Source organism: Tiliqua scincoides, chromosome 2, assembly GCF_035046505.1.
Source record: "Tiliqua scincoides isolate rTilSci1 chromosome 2, rTilSci1.hap2, whole genome shotgun sequence".
Taxonomy (NCBI): domain Eukaryota; kingdom Metazoa; phylum Chordata; class Lepidosauria; order Squamata; family Scincidae; genus Tiliqua; species Tiliqua scincoides.
In genome coordinates, this window is record NC_089822.1 from 225,254,377 (window position 1) to 225,277,658 (window position 23,282).

At 43.4% G+C, this 23,282-nt stretch overlaps 1 protein-coding gene across 1 annotated transcript in view; it reads right to left on the bottom strand.

The window, feature by feature from the left end:
* The window catches only part of UROC1 (urocanate hydratase 1), a 56,283-nt gene that overhangs the window by 6,964 nt on the left and 26,037 nt on the right, over positions 1-23,282 (bottom strand). The window contains exons 9-18 of the mRNA XM_066616790.1: positions 22,609-22,697; positions 21,311-21,373; positions 20,094-20,273; positions 19,254-19,351; positions 18,696-18,768; positions 17,947-18,068; positions 12,200-12,270; positions 7,693-7,791; positions 5,185-5,284; positions 1,858-1,939 (exon numbers count right to left, since the gene is read on the bottom strand). Coding sequence (XP_066472887.1) covers positions 1,858-1,939; positions 5,185-5,284; positions 7,693-7,791; positions 12,200-12,270; positions 17,947-18,068; positions 18,696-18,768; positions 19,254-19,351; positions 20,094-20,273; positions 21,311-21,373; positions 22,609-22,697 — 977 coding nt within the window. The remainder of the gene's footprint in view (positions 1-1,857; positions 1,940-5,184; positions 5,285-7,692; positions 7,792-12,199; positions 12,271-17,946; positions 18,069-18,695; positions 18,769-19,253; positions 19,352-20,093; positions 20,274-21,310; positions 21,374-22,608; positions 22,698-23,282) is intronic.

The window sequence follows — 23,282 nt, forward strand, 5'->3', positions numbered from 1 at the left end:
CAGCTGCCCAGACTGCCAGGTGGTGGAGATGTGGGGGGAGGCGTGGAGAACATATTCCGGGGTGAGGGGAGGGCAGGGAGAGCCGCCACAGAATTGAGTAGCCCCATTAGAGGACCCCTTCCGTTACTTAGAGGGAAGCAGACAAAAGTCCTCTTCTCCTGAGGAGACAGCAGTGGCTGCCTGGGATGCGTTGGATGCCACAGCAGCCATTTTGGCACCATGGTAGCCCTGCACTCCGGGTACTTCAGGATTGGGCTGTTAAAGGTTTCAGACCAGGATACATATATTCCCATCTCCTCCCTCACAGTCATGCCTTATACCAGTCTGGGATGCCCTTCTGTCGCCTCCACTGTCAGAGATGTGATTGATGGGAACACATTTTAAGGACTTTTTCTATTGTAGCAATCAGACAAGCCATCAGGCCTCCTCTTGATGATATCACCAGATGAAGACTCCTTTTTTCCTGCAAGTCTGACTGATTTTTCAGAATGAAACTACTTTATAATGTATTAGACCATGGCCCATCTAGGCCAGTATAATGAGTCCTTGTTATCAGCAGGTTTAGAACTCATGGATTTGACCCACCACATGTCCCAAACTCGCAGTTGGTGGACCTCCAGGATATGACGGAAAGCTCCTTCCGGTCACGTCTAGGAGATTTTTTGAGGTCCAGTCACATCCAGAGGTCCTCATGGTCCAATTGCATTGATTCGATTATCTGCAGGTTTCCCTATCTGGGGGGGGGGGGTATCTGCGAACAGATCCCCGCAGACACCAAGTGTGAACCAGTACACGTATTGCCAATGTACAAGGTATTACCAATGCTGTATGGCAGGTGGTTTCCAGGATTTCAGGCAAAGTTTTTTCCCAGTCCTTCCTGGAGACACCAAGGACTATTTTCTACATGCAAAACATAAGTCCTGCTACTGAGCCACAGCTTTTCTCCAAATGCTTGGTTTCTTGGTCTTTGTTGTTTTACTGCTCCTGCATTTTTGTGTTGCCACATTTCTCTGACTGTGTTTAAATTATGTTTTGGTTGCATCACTTAAATGAAGCTCTAAGAATTCTCCCTGATTCAGTGAAAAGGGATTTGTTCTTTTTTCTAACATGCTGGAGCTAATTGGGGATGGGGGTCGGTAAAGGAGATGGCAGGCACCTCACCTGTTTTGTATCAAGGATCCCTTCCTGCATTTTAGCTTACGGGCATGTTATACTGGGGTCCAAAGGTCACAGGCTTAAATACAGCTTGAGAGAAGACTAAATACATCCCATCTCCTGACACTCTAAATGCTCATGCATGTGAACAAGGTGTTATAGGTAGGGTCTTTTTTTTTCTTTTTTTTTTTAAGTCATGGTATGCTTGTTTAGCAAATTGATTTTTCCGAAGTAATATACTCTCAGTCAAATTCCAGTACCGTCTGCATAAATCATGCAGTAAGTAGTCCTGAGCTTTCCAAAAGGGGATGAGGAAAACAAAACAGTTGAGTCAGGAAAGGTTTTCTGAATGATTATCCTTTGGATCTTCTGATGCAGAAGTCTGCTTTTCACACTTTTCAGCAGTTTAGTAGGACATGCCAATCCATTGGGAAGTTGCTTTGCATGAGTTCCATTGAAAAATAAATGGGAGCTAGGCAAGTTCCCTACAGAACCCATTCATTTCACTTGTGTAGGACAACTTCCCCATGGACTATGTTCTTAAAGTATGAAACAGAAGCACTGGAAGTTCTTCTAAAACCCATTATGCTACAATCATTGCCTTTCATTCCTACAGCAAGAACACATATCCTCTCTTCCTATATACACTTCCTTCACTCACACAGATATTCTCTAGACAGTATCTAGTTCAATTCTTCTTACCATCCAACACCACCGCCGTTGTGTAATGCAACCCAGGTGGCGCCTCTAAATGAATCTCCTACAAAATTCTGAACAGCCATATCTGCAGAGAAAGAAATACATTTTTAAAGATCAGGAATTCTTAGGGTCTTTTGTTAAGAAACAAAAAAATCTGTTCACAGCTGGTCAGCAAAAACTTCACTTTTCCATTTCATGGGCGGTTATCAGATACAGTATTTATCCTTCAGATACAGTACAAATACTGTACTGTGTTTTCTCATGTTTTGAGGTAAATGTGATGCGCCTGGCCCCGATTAGCAACTTGGAATCCAATCCAATCCAGATGTGATGGGATCAGCAGGATCATGACTGAGGCCAGTCCTGAACTTCAGCACCAGAAGAGATCCTGAAGAAACTCTAGAATAGGAGCTAATCTAGAGATAATCTCCTCTCCCCAAAGAACAAATCCCTTTCATGCTGAGAACCTTGAGGCATCCACTGTCTGTAAGAGGCCAAAGAGGCCATTTTCATACTTCAGTTCTCCAGGCAGGCAGGCAGAACATGAGGGTTGACTGAGCCCAGGAGGAATGAAGGCCACAGGGCTCATTCCTATCCAACTTTTCAGCACTGGTGCAGCCACAATGCAGCCTCAAGGTAACAAATATTCCCAAACCTTGAGGAGGCCTCTGTGACTGCCTCCCCACCACAGGATACAGTGCATGCCCCATGGGCACAGTTGCACTGGCACTGGAAAATTGGGTAGGATTGGGCCCTCAGTCCACCTCTGGCCTTTGTAGAAGGAAGTTGGCTCTAAGGAGCTCTCCAAGGTCCTGCCTCTCCTACCTCCCATGTTTGACTGCACTCTCACAGACACCCACTACATGTCTAATGGGTTATCATCTGGGCATGATAAACTCTTTTCAAAGCAGGACTGGCAATTTGCAGCATTGGTGGGCTTGGGAGAGTTCACTGCTTTTCCCCAGGCTTTTTTCTCCTTGTGGGGGGTGTCTCAAGATTGGGGGGAGGCCTCTATCTGAAGAAAAACAGCTGAGGAATGTGATTTATGAGGAAAAATGCAGGTAGGGAAATAATTCTTCATCTTCTTCTATCCCGCTCTCCTTGCTCTTAAAACCTCTCCTCCCCAATTTAGAGTGATTCAACATGACACATGATCATTTGTGCTGCCATTGGGTCTAGTTCTGTCTTGGAATCATCCACTCTGCTTTGTTTCCACAGTAAATGAACTCATATTGCATCACAAAGTGCTGTGATTTACAAGAATGCTACCCAGAATTCCACTTGAGTCATGGCTGATCCCAGTGGCATAGCTAAGGCATCGATCTGCTACCTGGGTTCAAAGAAGATTTTGTAGCCCCCCTCGCATGATAAAATCAAATTTAATTAAGGAAATAAATAAAAAGTTATTGGGTTCCATGCTGTATCTTAATAACATCTCATTGGCAGAACAATCAGTTTCATAGGTCTGTTTGGAGTTAATCAAATCCACTTTTTGTTCCACAAGACAGTTGTGTTTTCATTTTCTAGTTAATTGGCCATAACGTTAGATAGAATAAAGATATTCTAGTGCAGTTTGTTTCATTGCACTCTGCATTAAATTACCTTTCCAATGATACAGTATCTAACATGATGGCATTATGCATACAAACCAAGATTTTCACAATTTTGGTCACTAGTGTCAAGCTCAGCTTGTTGCCCCCCTAAAGCTTGATGCCTGGTGCAACTGTTACTCCCTGCGCCCCCTTAGCTACGCCACTGGCTGATCCATATTCCGTGACAGGGCTGAAGTTCTATCCTTTCATGTATGTAGCAGGACTTTTTTTGAGTAAGCACACCTAGAATCAATGCTGCACACCCTGCATGAATGGATCATCTGGGTGCTCAGTCCTAAGAGTCAACCAAGATGGACTATACATTATGACCCCAAAGCTAGTGTAACTATTCATGTAATAGTTTTATTACTATTATTATTATGTAACATTTGTGCCACATCCTTCCTTCATGGGTCTCACACTGACTTGCAGACAGATCCCAGTCAACCTTTCAATCAGGCACTGAAGGAACAGGCCCTTTTAACTGTAACAGTAGGACTGGATCTTGTCACTGCAGTCCATTCCAAGTTGTCTAAAAAAGTTGCCCATGGTTTTGTTTGTTTGTTTGTTTGTTTGTTTGTGTTTTTGTTCTAAATCAGTGTGCCCAGGTTGGTGCTGCAACTGTATTTGCATTTTATATTCTTTTTAAAAAATCACTCCAAAAAACCTCTGAAAAAACATAACAGGAGAGAACACACACACAAAAACACTCCACTGGAATGCAACTGTTTGTGAATGTCAACTCAAGTATAATGAGGGCATTCATATCACAATGACTTGGGGTCCAGTTCTTTTAGTATCATGACTTCACCCTATACTTCAAAGTTATATATTTTTATTTTATACCCTGGTTACAAGGATGTGCTTTGCAATCACCTTCTTCTTAGCTCTCACTTGCAATAGTGCACGTTGCCCTATATTACAGGGCCAGGATGGTGTAGTGGTTCTGGTGTTGAGCTTATACCCAGAAGATCCAGGTTCAAAGCCCTGCTCAGCCATGAAGCTTCCTGGGTGACCACTATCTCTCAGCCTAATCTACCTCACAAGGTTGTTGTGAGGACAAAAAGAGGGAAGGAACCACATACACCACCATGAGCTCCTTGGAGGAAGGGCGGTATAAAAATGTGAAAAAATAATATGTGTACATTTTCCCTAATCATTCAGACCTTCCCTCTGATGAAGCAGGACAGTCACAATGAAAGATTCCGCAGCCAGTAATTGCCAAGTCCTAGCCAACTTCCCAGCACCGAACAAATGTTCCCTTATCCTGGGGAGGTTTCCACGACTCCCCCTCCTCCTGGGAAGTGCAGTACTTGCCCTGCTGAAACAGCTGCATCAGTGCTGGAAAGTTAGTGAGGATTGGGCTGGAAGTCTCCAAGGTGCAACAGCTCCCTTCTGGGCTTTGTCATAGAAAGCTGCCTTGGACTAAATCAGGCCATTGATCCATTGACTTCACTATTGTCAACACAGATTGGCAGTAGCTTTTCAAGATTTCAGAGATAAATTTTTCTCTGCTCTACCTGAAGATGCCAGAGATTGACCCTAAAGACTTCTGCATGCAAAGCAGATGCTTTTCAGTGGAGCTATGGCCTTTCCCATGGAGATTATTGAACTGACATCGCAGTACAATAGGAAATCTCAATAAATATTTTCAGGCTATTCAGGGATACCATTTTCTCATCTTAAGCCCTTTTGTTGGTTCACTACAAAGAGACCAGCCTTCAGCTATTTGTCTAACCTGCACAAAATGCTGATCCATCATAGATATTTGATGTCTCTCTGTAAGGGCTGTCTGTTCCACTGACATCATGGTGGTCTCGACTGAGGACAACTGGTGCCTGTAAAAAAAAAAAAAAAGGCCAGGAGAAGAAAGTTTAATCCTTGACTGATGAAGAAGATGCCAAAGAAGGAGGAAATGGATCACTGCTTGTGTTTAAAACAAAGTCTCCCCGGCCTAGTTATCAGCCCCATTGTATCCACAGCCACTCCATAGCATGTAGCCATGCCAACTGCGTATGTGCTGCATGCTATGATGGGTGATCAAAAAGAGTTTGTTTCATAACAAGGAGGACAAGTTTTGTGCTTGATTCATCTTGTTCTGTCAAGATTAACAGATTACCCCCATCCTTAGCACTCCAATGTAAATTTAGCATGAAGATGAGACCAGATGGAGGTACAAGATGATTTTCTTGAGCTGATCACATACTTTTAAACAGGGTGAGGATGCTTGGTTTTGGTCAAATGCCTGTGACTCCATTGGTACACTTGGAGTATGGCTGTCCTTTCTGCTGCTAGCAAAAACATGTTGTCTGTTTCTAACCCACAAGGATGGCAACAGTCAAAACAAAATTTAGATAAAAAAATTTAAAAGAGACACAATATATACTAAAGAGCATGGGAGTTTGACCTTGTCCTGCATAGCTCTGAAAGGGTATTTTTCCTCTCTTTGCGCAAGCTTATTTTATACAATTAACTTATTCGGACAGGTTATTTCTGAATCCCACCAAAGATCGATGGTATTTAAAGTATGTTAATAAACATTTTCAGAGTAATATAAACCAGACACGGCTCACTCAAGACTTGCCAAATTGAGACTTATGCTGTTATTACCATAATTCCCTTAGGGTAGTGTAAGGAATTAGATGGACTGCACTTCATCTTATTTCTTGCAGTGTTCAAATATCTTTACCCTCACTTACTGTCACTACTAACACAACTTTTGACAGATACAAATGCACTCTCGGAACCAATTTATTCATTTGATGTTGTTTTTTTAAATGTGCTTTTTTTGTTTTTTAATCTACCTTTCAGGTTTAAAAAAAACCTCTCAAGGTGGCATATGCAATGAATTAAAACAGAAAACCAAATCAAGTCAAACAGCAAAGCAGCAGTTAAAAAACAGAACTAAAATAACAGCTGCCATGTCTGACTATTTATTTAAAAGGTGAGTTCCACACCTCAGGTCTCTCAGGTCAGTGGGTGGAACCAGTGGTGTAGCTAGAGGGGGTGCAAAGCACTAAGTTTTGCAGGGAACCTCACCATAGCGTGCAAGTGACCCCTCCCCCTCCAGCACCAGGCGTACGCCTCCATTTTGCTCCCCCCACCTGGAATGGTTCTGAAGGGAAGGGGAGGGGCCACTTGCATGCTGCAGTGAGGCTCCCTGGAAGACTCACAGCCCAATCCTGTCCACACTTTCCTGGGAGTAAGCCCCATTGACTGTAATGGAACTTACTTCTGAGTAGAAATGCATAGGATTGGGCTGCCAGTGCTTTGCACCCCCTCTAGCTACACCACTGGGTGGAACTTCATTCAGATCTTTTGGACTTCAGCTTCAGTTTGGAGAAGCTGGAGAGAAGGGCAGCAAGTAGAAGGGCCTCTTCTATTGGCCAGAAAAATGCAGGAGAACAGGTTCATACCATAAAAACTAGGATTGGCCAATCCAGAGGCGACGTTGTAGAGACGTTGTAGAGACAGAGCAACCTCCTGCCCTGGGAAATTTCATTTGTCTTACAGAAACATGTCTGGTTCCTTTGAACATTCTCAGCTACTTCTCCTTAGAAGGCACCATTAAATGTGCTTGAATTTTGCTTTTTTTTTTTAAGTGTCAGTGCCAACCCTACTTCATACTACCTACCAATCACAGAGTTCAATATTGCATGCCGTATTTCCTTCTGCATCAGAAGAGGGCTCTGAGGCCTGAACACACACACTCACAGACAGGCCATATTAGCCCTCTAGCCTCCTGCTTCAAGCCCCGGAGTCCCCAACCCTGGAAGCTGATACATGTGGTGGTTTTCCAATGTTTGTATTCAAGATAGAAAAGAGTCACTTCTTTCTCTGATTAATCTCTTTAAAAAAATCAGGAAGCTCCTACATGTAAGAAAATATGTGAAAATGATATAGTGGGTCATTAACTGTGGTATTAGAAAAAAGGGGTAGGGATCAGAAATCTTACAGAATTTCATACAAAATCTAATTACAACATATGTTAGTCTTGGGGCAAAACTCATTTTGAACTATTATTCCTGTTAGTTTACTGCAATTTTTTTAAACTTCATATGATGTGCATTTTTTTAAGATAGTATGTATTTTTACAAGAAAAATCTGTCCTATATTCTAAGTCTGAGTTCTGATCCCGTTGACATTTTTACAAGACAGCCGAACCATATATCCATTCCAGATCAAGCTCATATTTCAGATCAAAATTAGCAGTTTACATAGAATGGAGAAAAAAGACTGATTGTACCTTAATCCTTCCTTCAGCAATGCCTCGGTTAATAGCCACCGCTATAGTGACACGACCTTTCTGATCAGAATACAAAATTCTAGCTTGGGAACCTACAACCTAGAAAGAGAAATAATGCAGCAATAAGGCATCTAGGCTTATCTCCATGGTCCAGAGAAGGGCCACAGCCACAGCTTTTTCCTTTAAAGGAGAGAGGAAGGAGACTACATTCATACCTACTTTCCTTGGTGAAGTTATTAAGATTTCCATTTTACTAGGCTTTTATCTACAATGCAATGAAAACTAATTGTGTCTCTATGTAGCTTTGAACTATTGATGGAAATGATAAACTGAGAGAGAGAGAGAGAGAGAGAGAGAGAGAGAGAGAGAGATTTCTTCTTTCTACAAAAATCACGTGGCTGTCACAAAATGCTGAACAATGGCTCCCAACATTAAATTGTATTCATCTGAAATTTCACTTGAATGTGATTTGTTCCAATTAAGGCAAATTGAAATGGAATTGGACTTCTATAAGAAGCACAACTACATAACAGGGTTGTTCGCACTTTAAAGTGAACCAGGGAAAAGTTGTGTACCTATATCAGTGGCGTTACTAGGTTTTGCGTCATACGGTGCAGGAGGCTAGCACATCATTCCCATGATGGATCTCCTCCAATACAGTTCGTGGGGCAGTGCACCAGGCAGTGATCATGCTGCGATCCGTTTTGACATGCACATCGGGGGAAGAATACCAGGCAAATCTCTAACAAAAACCATTGACTTCCGACGGGCGGACTTCCCTCAAAAGAGGAGGCTGGTTAGAAGGAGGTTGAAAGGGAGGGTAAAAAGAGTCCAATCTCTCCAGAGTGCATGGAGGCTGCTTAAAACAACAGTAATAGAGGCCCAGCAGAGGTGTATACGGCAAAGAAAGAAGGGTTCCACTAAATCCAGGAGGGTGCCCGCATGGCTAACCAGCCAAGTTAGAGAGGCTGTGAAGGGCAAGGAAGCTTCCTTTCGTAAATGGAAGTCTTGCCCTAATGAGGAGAATAAAAAGGAACATAAACTGTGGCAAAATAAAAGTAAGAAGGTGATACTGGAGGCCAAGCGAGACTATGAGGAACGCATGGCCAGCAACATTAAGGGGAATAATAAAAGCTTCTTCAAATATGTTAGAAGCAGGAAACCCGCCAGAGAAGCGGTTGGCCCTCTGGATGGTGAGGGAGGGAAAGGGGAGATAAAAGGAGACTTAGAGATGGCAGAGAAATTAAATGAGTTCTTTGCATCTGTCTTCACGGCAGAAGACCTTGGGCAGATACCGCTGCCCGAACGGCCCCTCCTGACCGAGGAGTTAAGTCAGATAGAGGTTAAAAGAGAAGATGTTTCAGACCTCATTGATAAATTAAAGATCAATAAGTCACCGGGCCCTGATGGCATCCACCCAAGAGTTATTAAGAAATTGAAGAATGAAGTTGCAGACCTCTTGACTAAGGTATGCAACTTGTCCCTCAAAATGGCCATGGTGCCAGAAGATTGGAGGATAGCAAATGTCACGCCTAGTTTTAAAAAGGGAAAGAGGGGGGACCCGGGAAACTATAGGCCGGTCAGCCTAACATCCATACCGAGTAAGATGGTGGAATGCCTCATCAAAGATAGGATCTCAAAACACATAGACGAACAGGCCTTGCTGAGGGAGAGTCAGCATGGCTTCTGTAAGGGTAAGTCTTGCCTCACGAACCTTATAGAATTCTTTGAAAAGGTCAACAGGCATGTGGATGCGGGAGAACCCGTGGACATCATATATCTGGACTTTCAGAAGGCGTTTGACATGGTCCCTCACCAAAGACTACTGAAAAAACTCCACAGTCAGGGAATTAGAGGACAGGTCCTCTCGTGGATTGAGAACTGGTTGGAGGCCAGGAAGCAGAGAGTGGGTGTCAATGGGCAATTTTCACAATGGAGAGAGGTGAAAAGCGGTGTGCCCCAAGGATCTGTCCTGGGACCGGTGCTTTTCAACCTCTTCATAAATGACCTGGAGACAGGGTTGAGCAGTGAAGTGGCTAAGTTTGCAAACAACACCAAACTTTTCCGAGTGGTGAAGACCAGAAGTGATTGTGAGGAGCTCCAGAAGGATCTCTCCAGACTGGCAGAATGGGCAGCAAAATGGCAGATGTGCTTCAATGTCAGTAAGTGTAAAGCCATGCACATTGGGGCAAAAAATCAAAACTTTAGATATAGGTTGATGGGTTCTGAGCTGTCTGTGACAGATCAGGAGAGAGATCTTGGGGTGGTGGTGGACAGGTCGATGAAAGTGTCGACCCAATGTGCCCCGGCAGTGAAGAAGGCCAATTCTATGCTTGGGATCATTAGGAAGGGTATTGAGAACAAAAAGGCTAGTATTATAATGCCGTTGTACAAATCTATGGTAAGGCCACACCTGGAGTATTGTGTCCAGTTCTGGTTGCCGCATCTCAAAAAAGACATAGTGGAAATGGAAAAGGTGCAAAAGAGAGCGACTAAGATGATTACGGGGCTGGGGCACCTTCCTTATGAGGAAAGGCTGCGGTGTTTGGGCCTCTTCAGCCTAGAAAAGAGACGCCTGAGGGGGGACATGATTGAGACATACAAAATTATGCAGGGGATGGACAGAGTGGATAGGGAGATGCTCTTTACACTCTCACATAATACCAGAACCAGGGGACATCCACTAAAATTGAGCGTTGGGCGGGTTAGGACAGACAAAAGAAAATATTTCTTTACTCAGCGTGTGGTCGGTCTGTGGAACTCCTTGCCACAGGATGTGGTGCTGGCGTCTAGCCTAGACGCCTTTAAAAGGGGATTGGGCAAGTTTCTGGAGGAAAAATCCATTATGGGGTACAAGCCATGATGTGTATGCGCAACCTCCTGATTTTAGAAATGGGTTATGTCAGAATGCCAGATGCAAGGGAAGGCACCAGGATGAGGTCTCTTGTTATCTGGTGTGCTCCCTGGGGCATTTGGTGGGCCACTGTGAGATACAGGAAGCTGGACTAGATGGGCCTATGGCCTGATCCAGTGGGACTGTTCTTATGTTCTTATGTTCATTGCCCCGCCCCCACTGGTTTTTTGGCTATAAATTTTGATAGAGTGGAACAGAGATATTTCAACGTGGTCTTTTCCATTGCATTCTGCATGAAATTACACTTCAATTATATATAACAAGATAGTCTTATTTGAAAGTACCAATATTTAAAAAGTGTTGGCCTGTAGTGATGTCACCCCTCTGAACATGTCACCTGGTGCGGCCCGCACCCACCTAGCAATGCCACTAACCTATGCACAATTACTGTTTGTATGCAAATATAGTAATTCATATGTTACTTTCAATGAAGGTACTACGGGCCCAATCCTATCCAATTTTCTAGGGCTCGTGCAGTAGTGCCAGTGGATTGTGCACTGCATCCTGTGGTGGAGAGGTAGGGGCCTTCTTAAGGTATGGGAACATGTGTTCCCTTACCATGGGGCTGCATTGTGGCTACACCGGAGCTGGAAAGTTGGATAGGATTGGGCCCCAAGTGTATACACTGTAAAATACAGTTTCTACACTGTTGGTCTGTAAAAAAAGCCCAGAAATCATACAGAAATGTGTACCTGGGTGCAGACATTTTGGTACAGCATAATGTATGAATATCTTTAGTAGCCCCTTCCTACAAAGCTGTCAGATTAAATGGCTACAACAAACTACTTAAAGCCATCAAAACCGGAAACTAAACTTGACAGAGAGCAGAGAAAGTCAAATGGAACCATACTATGATTTCAAGGGCAGAGTGGGCCCATGGGAGGGTAAACTTGAAATGTATGTTCTCTAGCCATTGATGGGGAAAAAGAAGAAGAGGAAATGTGGAGGGGAAAAGAGTGCAGAGCGAGGAGCAGAGGCAAGAACGTCATCGGGTAAGGAGTGCATCATTTGCCATGCCATGTCAGGCAGTCTTGAGCCAGCCCTGGGCAGAAGATATTGTTCTGTGACTAGAAGAAGGCAGAACCAGGCTCCTAATATTTGCTCCAGGTCTGGCCAATCCAGAAGCTTCTTATTACAATCCAGTTGCAGGAGTTAAGTTTGCACATCCCTTTTCCCTTCTGGGGCTGAGGAGGGTTCTGAATATGGAGTATGCAAAGTCTCAGGAAGTGTGCTGGGGGTTACATGAAATTCCAGTCTTAAGCCCAGATGTTCCCATAAATTCCATTAAAATCTTGACAGTGTTTATGTCTCTTACCATGTAAGAACTTTACAGTGGGTATTTTCTACAGTGGATGCATGCACTGTTGCCATTAGCACCTATCAGACAGTTTCCATAAATCATTGGTGCTGAAAGGTACCAGAGATCACAAGCTATTCATAAGACTACACACCAACCTCTCTGAGGTGGAGAGAATGTTGATTTTCTCTTTTCATGCTTGTGTTTACAGACTAGACCCCATTGTGCTCAATGTCTACAAGATCAATGCATTGCAGTTATTCTTTCAGCTATGTATACATAGCTAGCACACATACCAAATTGTGCTTCTTGGCTTCCTGAATCCAGCGGATGTTATCACGATACTGCTGCTTCACAGATTCATTCACTATGAACAGGGGGAAAAAATCAGAAAATTAGCCATCACAACCTCACACTCAATGAAAACAGTTCCGAGATATCCATGAAAGGGGGGTAGAAAAGAAAATCTCCAACATGACCCTCCTTGTGTTACATACAGATAAACTGGGGAGGGAATAAATGATTGCTTATCTTGTCATGAGGCATATACATCAATATGCAAGGCCTAGAGGCACAGTACGTTTATGACCAAGTAGAATATACAGCTAAAAAGAAATTTATTTAAAATATTTCTGCAACATATGTGGACCAATGCTCAGGAAAAAGAGTATATTTTAAGTGTCCTGACTCAGAATGATCTTTTTCATGATGCTTATGGTTATGTAGCAAGGATTGATATATTCATCTTTTAAATAACAATGAGGAAAGGCCAAAACATCTGCTTCCTTAGGAGAGTAATATTGTACTACCTTATATGATCTTTATATTTAAGGATTCAGTGTCTTGAATCAAAGAGACATTGAACAGGCTTTCACAAAATGCAACAGAGGAAATGTAACAGAGAAAAAAAATGTCTTCTTGAAAACTGTTTAAATCATTCCAGAGGGCAAATAAATGAATCAGTTCCTGACAAACCAAAATTAAGCTCCCATTTTCTACTTACTTACCCTTCTTTCTTTAAATGCTAATGAAATGTCCACTATTATGTCCATATGAATCTACCCACTCCCTATTGTTATTGGAAGAGACTCTCTTGCATGTTCCACCAACATCAAATATGAAATGGGAAGGCACAAGAGCAAGAGTGTTCTCTTGTAGGTTATGAAACTCTCTGACCTGAGAAATCTATTCTGCCCATTCAGTGTTCTCCTTTCACCTTATCTCTGAAGACAGTTTTTAGTCTTGGTAACGTTGTGGATGGCTGTTTCCCCCTATTTCTTCTGTTGATGTATGCTACTGTGTGTAATCTGTTGTTAGTATTGGTTTTATATTTTGATTGATAGTAGGAGCAATCAGATTAGCCAAGAAAGTGGGGGAGAAGAATGACCAGTGTGAGACTCACATGGGTACTTCCTCTCCCCCCTTTCCCATCAGCCAATGTGTATGATGCTTCCAGGCAGTGACCTTTGCATTGTCACAGGAGTTGCCACCAGGAAGGCACTCCAGTCAGCTGTTGGGGAGAAAGGAAAGGAAATCCTCATGCAATCATAGAGGGAGCTGATGGCCTGGAGGAGGATAGAAGAGATGTCCACCTTCCTATCTCCCAGGAAGGAGGTGTAGGGGAGCTCAAAGAAAGAGAAGCTGCATTGAAGGATAGAAGAGGAGGGAGAGAAGGAAAAAGATTGAGAAGGGGGCTGAGAGAGAGAGAGAGAACCAAAGGGTTGTGAGGGAAGGAAAGAAAGAAGCTGGGGGGGAGAAAAGCTGGGGGGAAGCTGGGGGGGAGAGAAAAAGGGAATTTGCAGGCAGGCTACACTAGCTGGGAGGCCTTTCTGTCAGATATCATTGCCCCAAGTCTCAGAGCAACCTGGCGCCAGTGCTGGACTCACTGACTCCCATGTGTCTTTCACATTTAAAAATTGTTGCCACTTCACCCAGGCAAAAGTCCTCCTATCAGTTTACGTTGTCGCCTCTTTCAATTTGCTGGTCTTTATTTAAGTTTCAGAAGATAGCAACAGTACACGGAGCTCTCACCCACATTATCTCTCTCAGCAAGGAAGTCGACTCCCTCGGCATAGAGTTATTTTTTATTTGGCTATTTTATTTTTATGTCGCCGGAGCCTCTCCAAACACAAGCAGAACAGGGAGCACATTCTTAAAACTCATTAATAATATCATTTCACTCCCACTGCAGCCCAGATTGAGAGACGCCACCGTTTCTCTCAGCACATATTTCAGGTCTCACAAATCTACTAAGTTTCACTTTAAAGGGAGCCTTAGACACACTGACTGCTTTTCAAGTCACTGAAGAAGCCATCCTAGATATAAGCCTAGGTAAGCCTAGGTAAGCCATCCTTACCTGGAGGTAAGTTCCACTCACTATAATGGGACATACTTCGGAGTAAACATCTATAGGATTGTGCTGTCATTTTGGCTTTAAAAATGTTACAAGTGATAAAAACACAGTGGATGTGTGTGTGCATGCGGTGCATTCTGAAGTACAGAACGCTCCACTGGTTGTGGTAGTTATGGATTTTCACAGTTGCTGCAGACACCAAGAAACCCCTGTTTTAACTCTCCAAGCAATGAGGTTGATGCTGCTACCATCGCACACTACCTGCTCTCCTAAGCAACACTTCACTTCTTTAGGCAATAGAGAAGTGGAACAAGGAAGTCACAACAAGGAGACCTCAACAGTGGTTGTGGGAAGGATGGAACGACTATCTGGAAAAACTGACAGCTAATATTGGCATTCAGAGTCTTTTGCACACATGAGGCTGGTTCCTGGGCTTGTTGTATAGCTCTTCTTGCTGCTGTGTGACATGGAGTGGTGTCCCCAAAGCCTAAAAGCTGGTTCACATGTAGGTCTATCATCTGATTCTCCGTGGTTGATGATTCACAGTTAGACATGAGAACCAACCTCAATGAAGAGCAGAACATCTGAGATGACGTAAAAGTTCTGCCTAGATTGGCTCATTCAGAACCCTGCATGTGGGTTGTGGGTGCTTGGGTACCTCACAGTGTGGTGGCATTTTTTGAAGGACTCCGGTGGGGAGGCTCTGCCTCACCTGCCTCCCCACCCAAATGCATGTCCCTGGGTGGAGGAGAGAAAAGGGCAGGGCAGGCTAAAAAATGGGAGGATCTAGCAAGCACATTCACTGCCAAAATCCTTCCCCTTGAACCCACTCCCTGCCCCTGCCCTTCCACCATTCCACCTCAAAATGCCCCCAAACCTCCCCTTCCTTGTTCTGCTATAGGCTTACTGCCACTTGTGAAACCTCCCAGAGCTGCTGCCATGTGCACTGTGCCTCTTGCTGTTTGCAAGTGGCCTGGTAGCACACAACAGCAGTCCAGCTTTGCACCACCATAAAGGGCCTTGTGCTGCCAGAACACTATTTCCAGCAGTTCAGGGACTTGATAGGACAGGAATGTGTGCAAGTAGGGAATGCCCCAAATTTAAAGTACAGGAATTTTGCTTGGCTGTTGTAGTAGTTATATACTGCACATATACCACAAAACAGAGTTCCTAAATACAGAGGCAGAGCCCTGGAGACCCCCAGGGCAGTGATGTCACAACATTGCATGACACTGTGATGTCACTTCCTGGTTCACCCAGAGAAGGAGGAAAGGTTGGTGGCAACTGCTTCATGATCTGGCTGCCACCCCCTGCTACTGTGGGGGCTCTCCCTTGAAGGGTGGCACTCCCTTCAAGTGGGAGCCTCCAGAGGAGAAGGGGCAGCAGCCAGATTGTGAAGTGGCTGCTACCAGCGCCTCCTCCTTCTCTGGAGAACCCAGAAGTCATGGAGGAGGCAAATAAATTGTGCCCCATTTGGTGTGGTGCCCAGGACAGGTGCCCCTCAGGCTCCACCTTTGATACGTCTCTGCCTAAATAGCCCAACCAAAGAGCAATTGTAGCCACTTATCCATCATCCAATATCCACTTTGATCCATGCTTGTTGGCATAGTGTTTCCAGAAACTGGTCCTGTGATGAGCTTGTGTTCTGAGCTGTTCTGTGAAAGTCAGAGATCTCAGAATTGCCAAATTGGTATGTTGAGAATATGGATTACCTGGAACCATATAGAATTTGAAGCTATGGTATGTTTGCTTCACCCCAAGTCCACATTCACTGCACCATCATCCCATCAACTTCTAGCAGCTTTCAAAAGGAGTGAGTAAACATGGCCTGGATTAGAAGGTGGGTGCCTGAGCAAAGGAATCACACCATGTGCCAAACTCTGCAGAGAAGTCCATTCAACTTACTTTCTCAAGGCACTAACCTTGCGCATTAAGGTTACTTAATGGCACTGTCGATTGGCCACTTGTGATACGGAACGGTAGGACACATGCCCAAAAGCCTTGGCATGGGATTTTTTTTAAATAGGTAGGCTGTACAGATTTATGACTATGACTTAAGGAAAACTTCTAGTTGGCATGTCTGAACGGCAAGCAGAACATTCAATAATACCAAGTTCAAAGATGATTCTCCCAAAGGGTCATTTTAATAGGTGTCTTTTCCATTAAAATTCAACTTTCATTTTTTCCCTGAATTCCTCTGTGCATTGCTCTGCCAAGCACAACGGCAAAGCCCATAAAAGAGCTTTCCCCAGCTCTGATTCAGTCAGCTGGATTTCAAAATGTCATTTTATGTATACATACATATAATTCCAATGGCCATTTTCTTGGGAAACACATAGCCTCCCAGCTTTATCATGTATTAATATATATATATGGAGCCTCTTTCCCACTGATCAGTGGGAAATTCAAGAAGCTTTTCTAAGATGCTGTACCTTCAGGGAATGTCTACAATGTGAGAATAACAGCATTCTGGGTTGTTGCAGAGTGTTTGCTTTTAAGGATCTCTGTGGTTCTCCTCAGGACAGATAGGGTCATTCTGACAGGGACGTGCAGTTTGGGGGGTGGCAGGCGAGGCAGAACCACCCCACGGGAGTCTGCCATCACTGTGTGAGTGTGCAAGAACTCACAACCCATGCACTCTGAACAATGGCTGGAATGCTTGCATTGTAATTGCTTGCACATTTGCTGTGGGGGCGGCAGTGGTGTTTTTCAGAAGACTCCTGGGGAGCAATTCTGCCTCACCTGCCACCCTCACACTGCATGTCCCTGCATTTGAATGCTGACCAATTCCACAAATAAAAACTAGTCAGCTGCAGACCCCTTTAATGTGCATTACTAGGGAGATGTACTCTTTTTATTAACCAACTAAAGATTTGGGCCTCCTCACAGGTGTGTATGTATACACACCTGTCCTCTCAAAATATTAGTCGAAACTGAGTTATATCACATACCAAGTCAGCTCGATGGCTCATATGGGCCCACATTGTCTACTCTGACTGGCAGTGGCTTTCCCAGTTCTATCTGGAGATGTTTGGGGTTGAACTTGGGATATTTTGTATGCAAAGCATCAGTGGTCTTCCACAGAGCAACAAGCCATCCCTTAGTCAGAAAAGAGAACCTGCCAGTTGCTATCATTTAGCATTGGTATTCAGTGCTTTTAGGAATATGATTAGACTGAATGACAGACTGATTCAGTTCAATCACATTTATATCTCACCTATCTTCTAAGGAGCTCGTGGTCCGTCCCCCCTGATTATATCTTCATAAGAACATTTTGAGATAGTTTGAACTTCATGACTAAGCAAGATTTCCCCACTCCATGTCCAACACTATGTCTGCTACACCACACTGGCCTTCCACTTAAGTATTTACTGATGGTTTCTTGATTTTGTCTCAAGCAGTGGGGACAGCAAGTGGTGATTTCAATTACCTCACACATACAAAGCCCCAACTGGTGTAACAGAAAGAAGTGTGTTTGTCATACAGGATAAAAATCACATAAGACATAGAGAACTTCCGATACAGAAGAAGGGATCTGCCTACAAAATTCACCCCATGTGGAGCAATTCAGAGAAGATAAGGATATGGTGTTAGGGCCTCAACTACAAGATGCCATACAGAGTACATCTTTCAGTCTCATCCATACCCCACCATTCACCTGCCATGTGAAAAGGTGGAGTGGTGTCCTACCTCCCTGAAGTATGGTTTCCTCAAGCACTGATGTGGCAATAGAATCTGTGACTGCCAAGTCTTCAGAGCTGCTTGAAGTACAAACCCAACGAAATGGGCCAAATCCCAAAGAAAAAATGTCACTGAGAAGGGAATATGTTGAACGATTAGATGATAGTTGAAATTCCTGCCATATTTATCCTGGCAGTTAGCAATGCTTTTCTTTCATTAACTGAAGATGGAAGAATTTCAAACATTTCAAACAAACTAATCCAAACACAAAGCTCCTTGGATCATTATTTCAGAATTTAAACAAAGCTTTACACACAAGACATAAGTCATCATGTGTGTATAATCACACAACCACACCTGCCTCAAGCATGCTGTGACAGAAGACAAACATTTAAGCAAAGATGTGTATCCTAGGATTTAAGCATGAACCCGTGCAATTACAGTGGTTAGAACTTTGGACTGAGACCTGGGTTCTAATCACCACTCTGGCATGAAGCTCACTGGATGACCTTGGGTCAGTCACTATCTCTTAGTCTACCCCACCTTGTAGGGATTTGTGAGATATAACAGGGATAACTCAATCACAACTTTATTTTGAGCACACTCCTGTGTAATACAGGAGTGACTGGGGGAAAAACGTGATTTGAGACTTGGCAACTGATTCAGTGGCTCCCTCCTTCTCATTTCCTTCCAAAAGGGAGACAAATTAATTTCTCCTTTCTAAATGGAAAAAAAATGGACTCTTCTCTTCTACATACCCCATAATGTGCTGAACATAGGAAGGGTATCGGAATTGTACTTTCCCAGCTCCTCTTTTTTCAACATCAGCACCTTCAAAATAAGTTAAATGAAAGTTATCAAATAAGAAAAAAAGTCTATGGACTTCAAGATAGATTGCATCCTTCAATGGACCGTGATATGACTCATGCACAAAGAGATCAAGACTAGGTTTTCTCCCTTTTATACATAGGAGGAGATTGGGAGCTTCTGTGAAAACCGTAGCCCATTGCAGGAGCCATGGGATGGGTAAATAGTAGTGAATAGTCTTGCACTGGCTGAGAATGGAGCCATATTTCACACATACTTGCTAGATGCTTCTGTATAGAAATCAGTCTGAAGCCTACATACAGTTCTGCTCAACCATCACTGAGTATAACATCCATTTATATACAGAAAAGTGCCTGCCTTCCATGCAGAAGTTTGTTTTTTTTAACATGAAATGTCACTTACCTTCAGGATTGTTACCTGTTGTACTAAGCCAAATGTACGACTTGCTTAATTTGAATGCAAACCACCAAAATACTGTATCTACTCACCAGCTCTCTGAGCTTCTAGAAGGAAAGCATTTCCATAGTCCCAGAAAAACATTCCTTGATTGGAGAGCCTATTGATGGCAGCCACTTGTCTCCTTAGGCTGAAAACAAAAAGCCACAAAATTGCAATTACGTGAGATGAGAAGAGACTTACAGTACTACTGTAAACCTGTATAGCCGAACGCTTTAATTCCTAGTTCTGGTTATTATATATTGAACAAACAAGTATTGTACCGTAATCAGATAAGGCTCAAAATTCATACTGTTGGATCACTTACTTCTGCAGTGTTCTCAGAAAAAAAAAAAAATTTCTTCTGTCGAGATTAATGACATTTCAGTAGCCTGATCTGATTTTTGGCAAGGACAGTTTTCCATTCCTGGAGATCAGTTCTGTGACTTTTCTTTTGTTCCTCTTTGCAGAGCCTTGCCTACAACTCGAATTGGCATCAGGTTAGCTACCTTCCATTTGTCACACTTGTGTATATGGGGGTGCAATCATATCCACTCTTACTTGGCAGTAAGCCCTAATGGCTATAATGGGACTAGTTTCTGAGTAGACATGCATAGGATTGGGCTCTGGGTTTTGTTACAGATTGCTAATGCTGAGCTGTTTCTTTGGGTTGAATGTCACCATAATGGGGCAGATTCTCTGAATCTAATGCAAAAACCAGCTATCCCTTCCCTGCAAAACAAAATAAACCCTGAAAATAAACCAGCGTCCAGAAAGGGAAAATGAACCTCACTGAAGTAAACCAAGTCAGAGTTTCATCCAATCTTTAAATATCTTGCAATGATGTTTGTGAGACGTTTATGCAATAAAATCTGTGCAGATCACTTAATTACCTCTCTTGCACTAGTTCCCGGAATTTCACAGGATTGCTAGACATGAGCTCATTCGCCTCCTTAAAATTCAGCTGTACTGGATAGTAGCCTCCATTGAATGGATTGTGACAAGATGTTTGGTCTGATCCCAAATCAGCTAACAGTTCTCCAGTGGTATCAAATTCATCAACAAGCCTCTCCCTAAACATAGACAAAGAGGAGATTGACAAACACAAGACCTCATAGTCTGGTTCTGATATTGGAACTATTTAGTAGGAAATGAGGGTTAACTAACACTCTTTAACTAAGGGCGCAATCCAAACCTGCACTGGTACAGGCAAGCCAGGAGGCTTGTGCTGCATCCAATGCAGGTTCGTTGGGTGCAGTGGCTCAGCCACTGGGTAAGGGCTGCGTGCCCCAATGGGTCTCCTCCCAATGGGTCTCCACCACCTCTGGCAGTGGCGCAAGTCTGAGGAGAGCGGAGTGGCTCAAAGCTGCTCCATTCTCCCCGGGGACTGGGGTTGGGATCTGGCATAACCGCCAGGTCCCAGTCCCGCCCCTGGCTCCCCGCGCGCCCGGTCCCGGAGCCGTCTATCGCCTGCCCTCCCCGCCCCCCCACCTACCTTTGCCACTTGTGTCAGCGCAGGCGCGCCAACACAAGCAGCGGCGCGGGAGCCACCACGGAGGCTTCTGCCAGCCTCCGTGTGTCGGTGCATCTAAATACGCCGACGCGGCTCCTGCCCCTGGAGGCACAAACGTGCTTTTCGGCACGTTTGCAACCCTCCTATGCTGGCCCAAGCAACTTGGGCTGGCATAAGGCACCTTTAAGATTGCGCCCTAACACTAACTAACATTAACTAACACTCTTTTGCTAAGTACCAGTTATAATGATACAAGCAAGTATTTATAAATTCCATTTATTTCAACTGGATGCTGCCATTGAAATCAACAGAACTTTAAAGTGCTTAACTTTGATTGGATCCTACAAAATAAATGACAGCATCCTTTTTGAATAATTAAGAGAAATGAAGTGAATCAATGGTTCATTGTAGCTTTTGACACAGTTGTACATAAACTGTTTTATGTACAAGCAAAGAAGCTGGAAGCTGGAGAAGATGTTAAAACATTGATCTAGAATAGTCTGAGGCCTTCTATTACAGAGTTATCATTAATGCAGTATGGTCAAGAGTGCAGATAGATGGAAAGAAGAGGTCACAGATAATTCATCAGCTACTTACCAAAGATCGACTACATTCCCATGATACCCCAAACTAAGAGCCATTTTATTCTTCCTTGCTTCTCTGTGTAAAAGTAAAACAAAGGACTAATTTTTGTGATACAAAAATGATACAAAATATTTTTGCCCAAGGGTCTGTCAGGTTTTTTTTCACGTTTTTATACCACCCTTCCTTCAAGAAGCTCAGGGTGGTATACATAGCTCCTCCCTTCCCTTTGTCCTCAACTCTGTGAGATAGGTGAGGCTGAAAGATAGTGAAAGATAGTCCAAGGTTACCCAAGAAGCTTAATGGCTGAACAGGGATTTGAATCTTCCAGGTCTAATTATCTCCTGAACCACTACACCATCCTGGCTCTGCAACACACTTATAGCCCATTCCTAACAATACCAGACCGCTTCCAACATCATGCTGTCCTTGTCCTCTGACCTTTTCACTCTTGAAAAGTTCTCCTGATGCTCTGACCTTTCTGCCTGTCCTGTCATTGGTTAACTTTCTCCAATATCATAGAGAAGCATTCATGCACAGAAGTCATAATCCCTCTTGCTACCATTAACTACACTGATACCAAGGGCTTGCCAGCCTTGAGTCAAGCAGCTCAGTGTTAAGGAGCCTTAAGGAGACCCTATAATTCAAACGCCAGAATTTCAGGACCAGCATTCATTAATAAACTGATGTATGAAAGAAATGGCAAAATGTCACAGACTTCTTTGACTGGCAATTCGCTGGTGCTAGTCAGATGAGTAGATTTCAGAATCTTCCAGGGAAACAGACAGATGGACAACTCTTGACATGTGATCGATCTTTAAAAATTGGTTGTTTCCATCTGATCTGTTTCATAGTCTTGAGGCAAGAGTACTAAAAATGCATTCATATATTGTTCCAATGCAGGCAACTTCTTATCGCTAAAGAGAAAAGGTTGTTGCAGACACCCTTCCCTACACTATCTCTGTTATATGTTATACACTATCCTTATGTTGCTCTGCAATACTGGGCCAGTGCTGCTCATGGAAGGATTTGGGCCTTGACATCTGTTTTTTCTATTTGTTTTTTCAGATATTTGTAGGGAAAGATCGGTTAGCAATTCTACCCTTGGCAATAGTGAAAAGTTTGACCCCTGCAGTTTAGAGAAGCTGATCTTCCATCTGCATGAATAGAAGTCATGTTGCACCTTCTCAACATAGCGAGGATTCACTTCTTCAGCCACCTTCTCCCATGTGGCAGAGAAACACCCCTAAAGCCTTTCAGTGGGGCTTGAAATTAGTGAAAAATTAAGGAACTTTTTTTTTCTGGAGCCATACCTCAGCCGAAGAATGCAGTGATCCAGACTCTTGGCAATTTCCATCAGCCATCCTTGCTGGTGACGTTTTAGGAGGGCAGCTTCGTCAACCTGAGAGATGGCCATTTTCAAAATTCAGTGGCTAATGAACTTTCAGATCATCTGCCTTTCTTGCAAATGGTATGTTAGTGAGGAGCCTGATTGGGGCTATATGGAGCTGAGGTCTATTATGGACAGGCCATGCTCTACTTCGAGCTTATGAGAATTGGAAACAGTGAGATTCCAACTTGAACAAATTTAGAAACAAGATTCTCTCTCCATCATCTGTGATAAAATTACTCGGGTCACTGAAGCTCTTTTTTGCCCTATTTAATGGAAACAGCTATAAAGCGGTTATTATAGCAAGGCCTGTTCCACATGAGAACATTTCAACTCCTCAGGGAAACTTTTTATTAAGTGAGCAAGAGATGGTGCGCCTGTCAACCACCACAGAGTTTGAATTACAATCTGCCCCACAACATTTGTGTCTGGCAAAATAGCTTCTCAGTAGCAAATCCTTTCATTACTCCTGGAATTTTAAAGAAAAGAAGATCAGCTGTTTATTTTATCACAGAAGGAAGCATTTTCTCACCAGATTAGGGTCTGGTAAGGGCAGAGGACTGGAAAGGGCAGCTTGCTTAAAGTTGCAATCCAAAA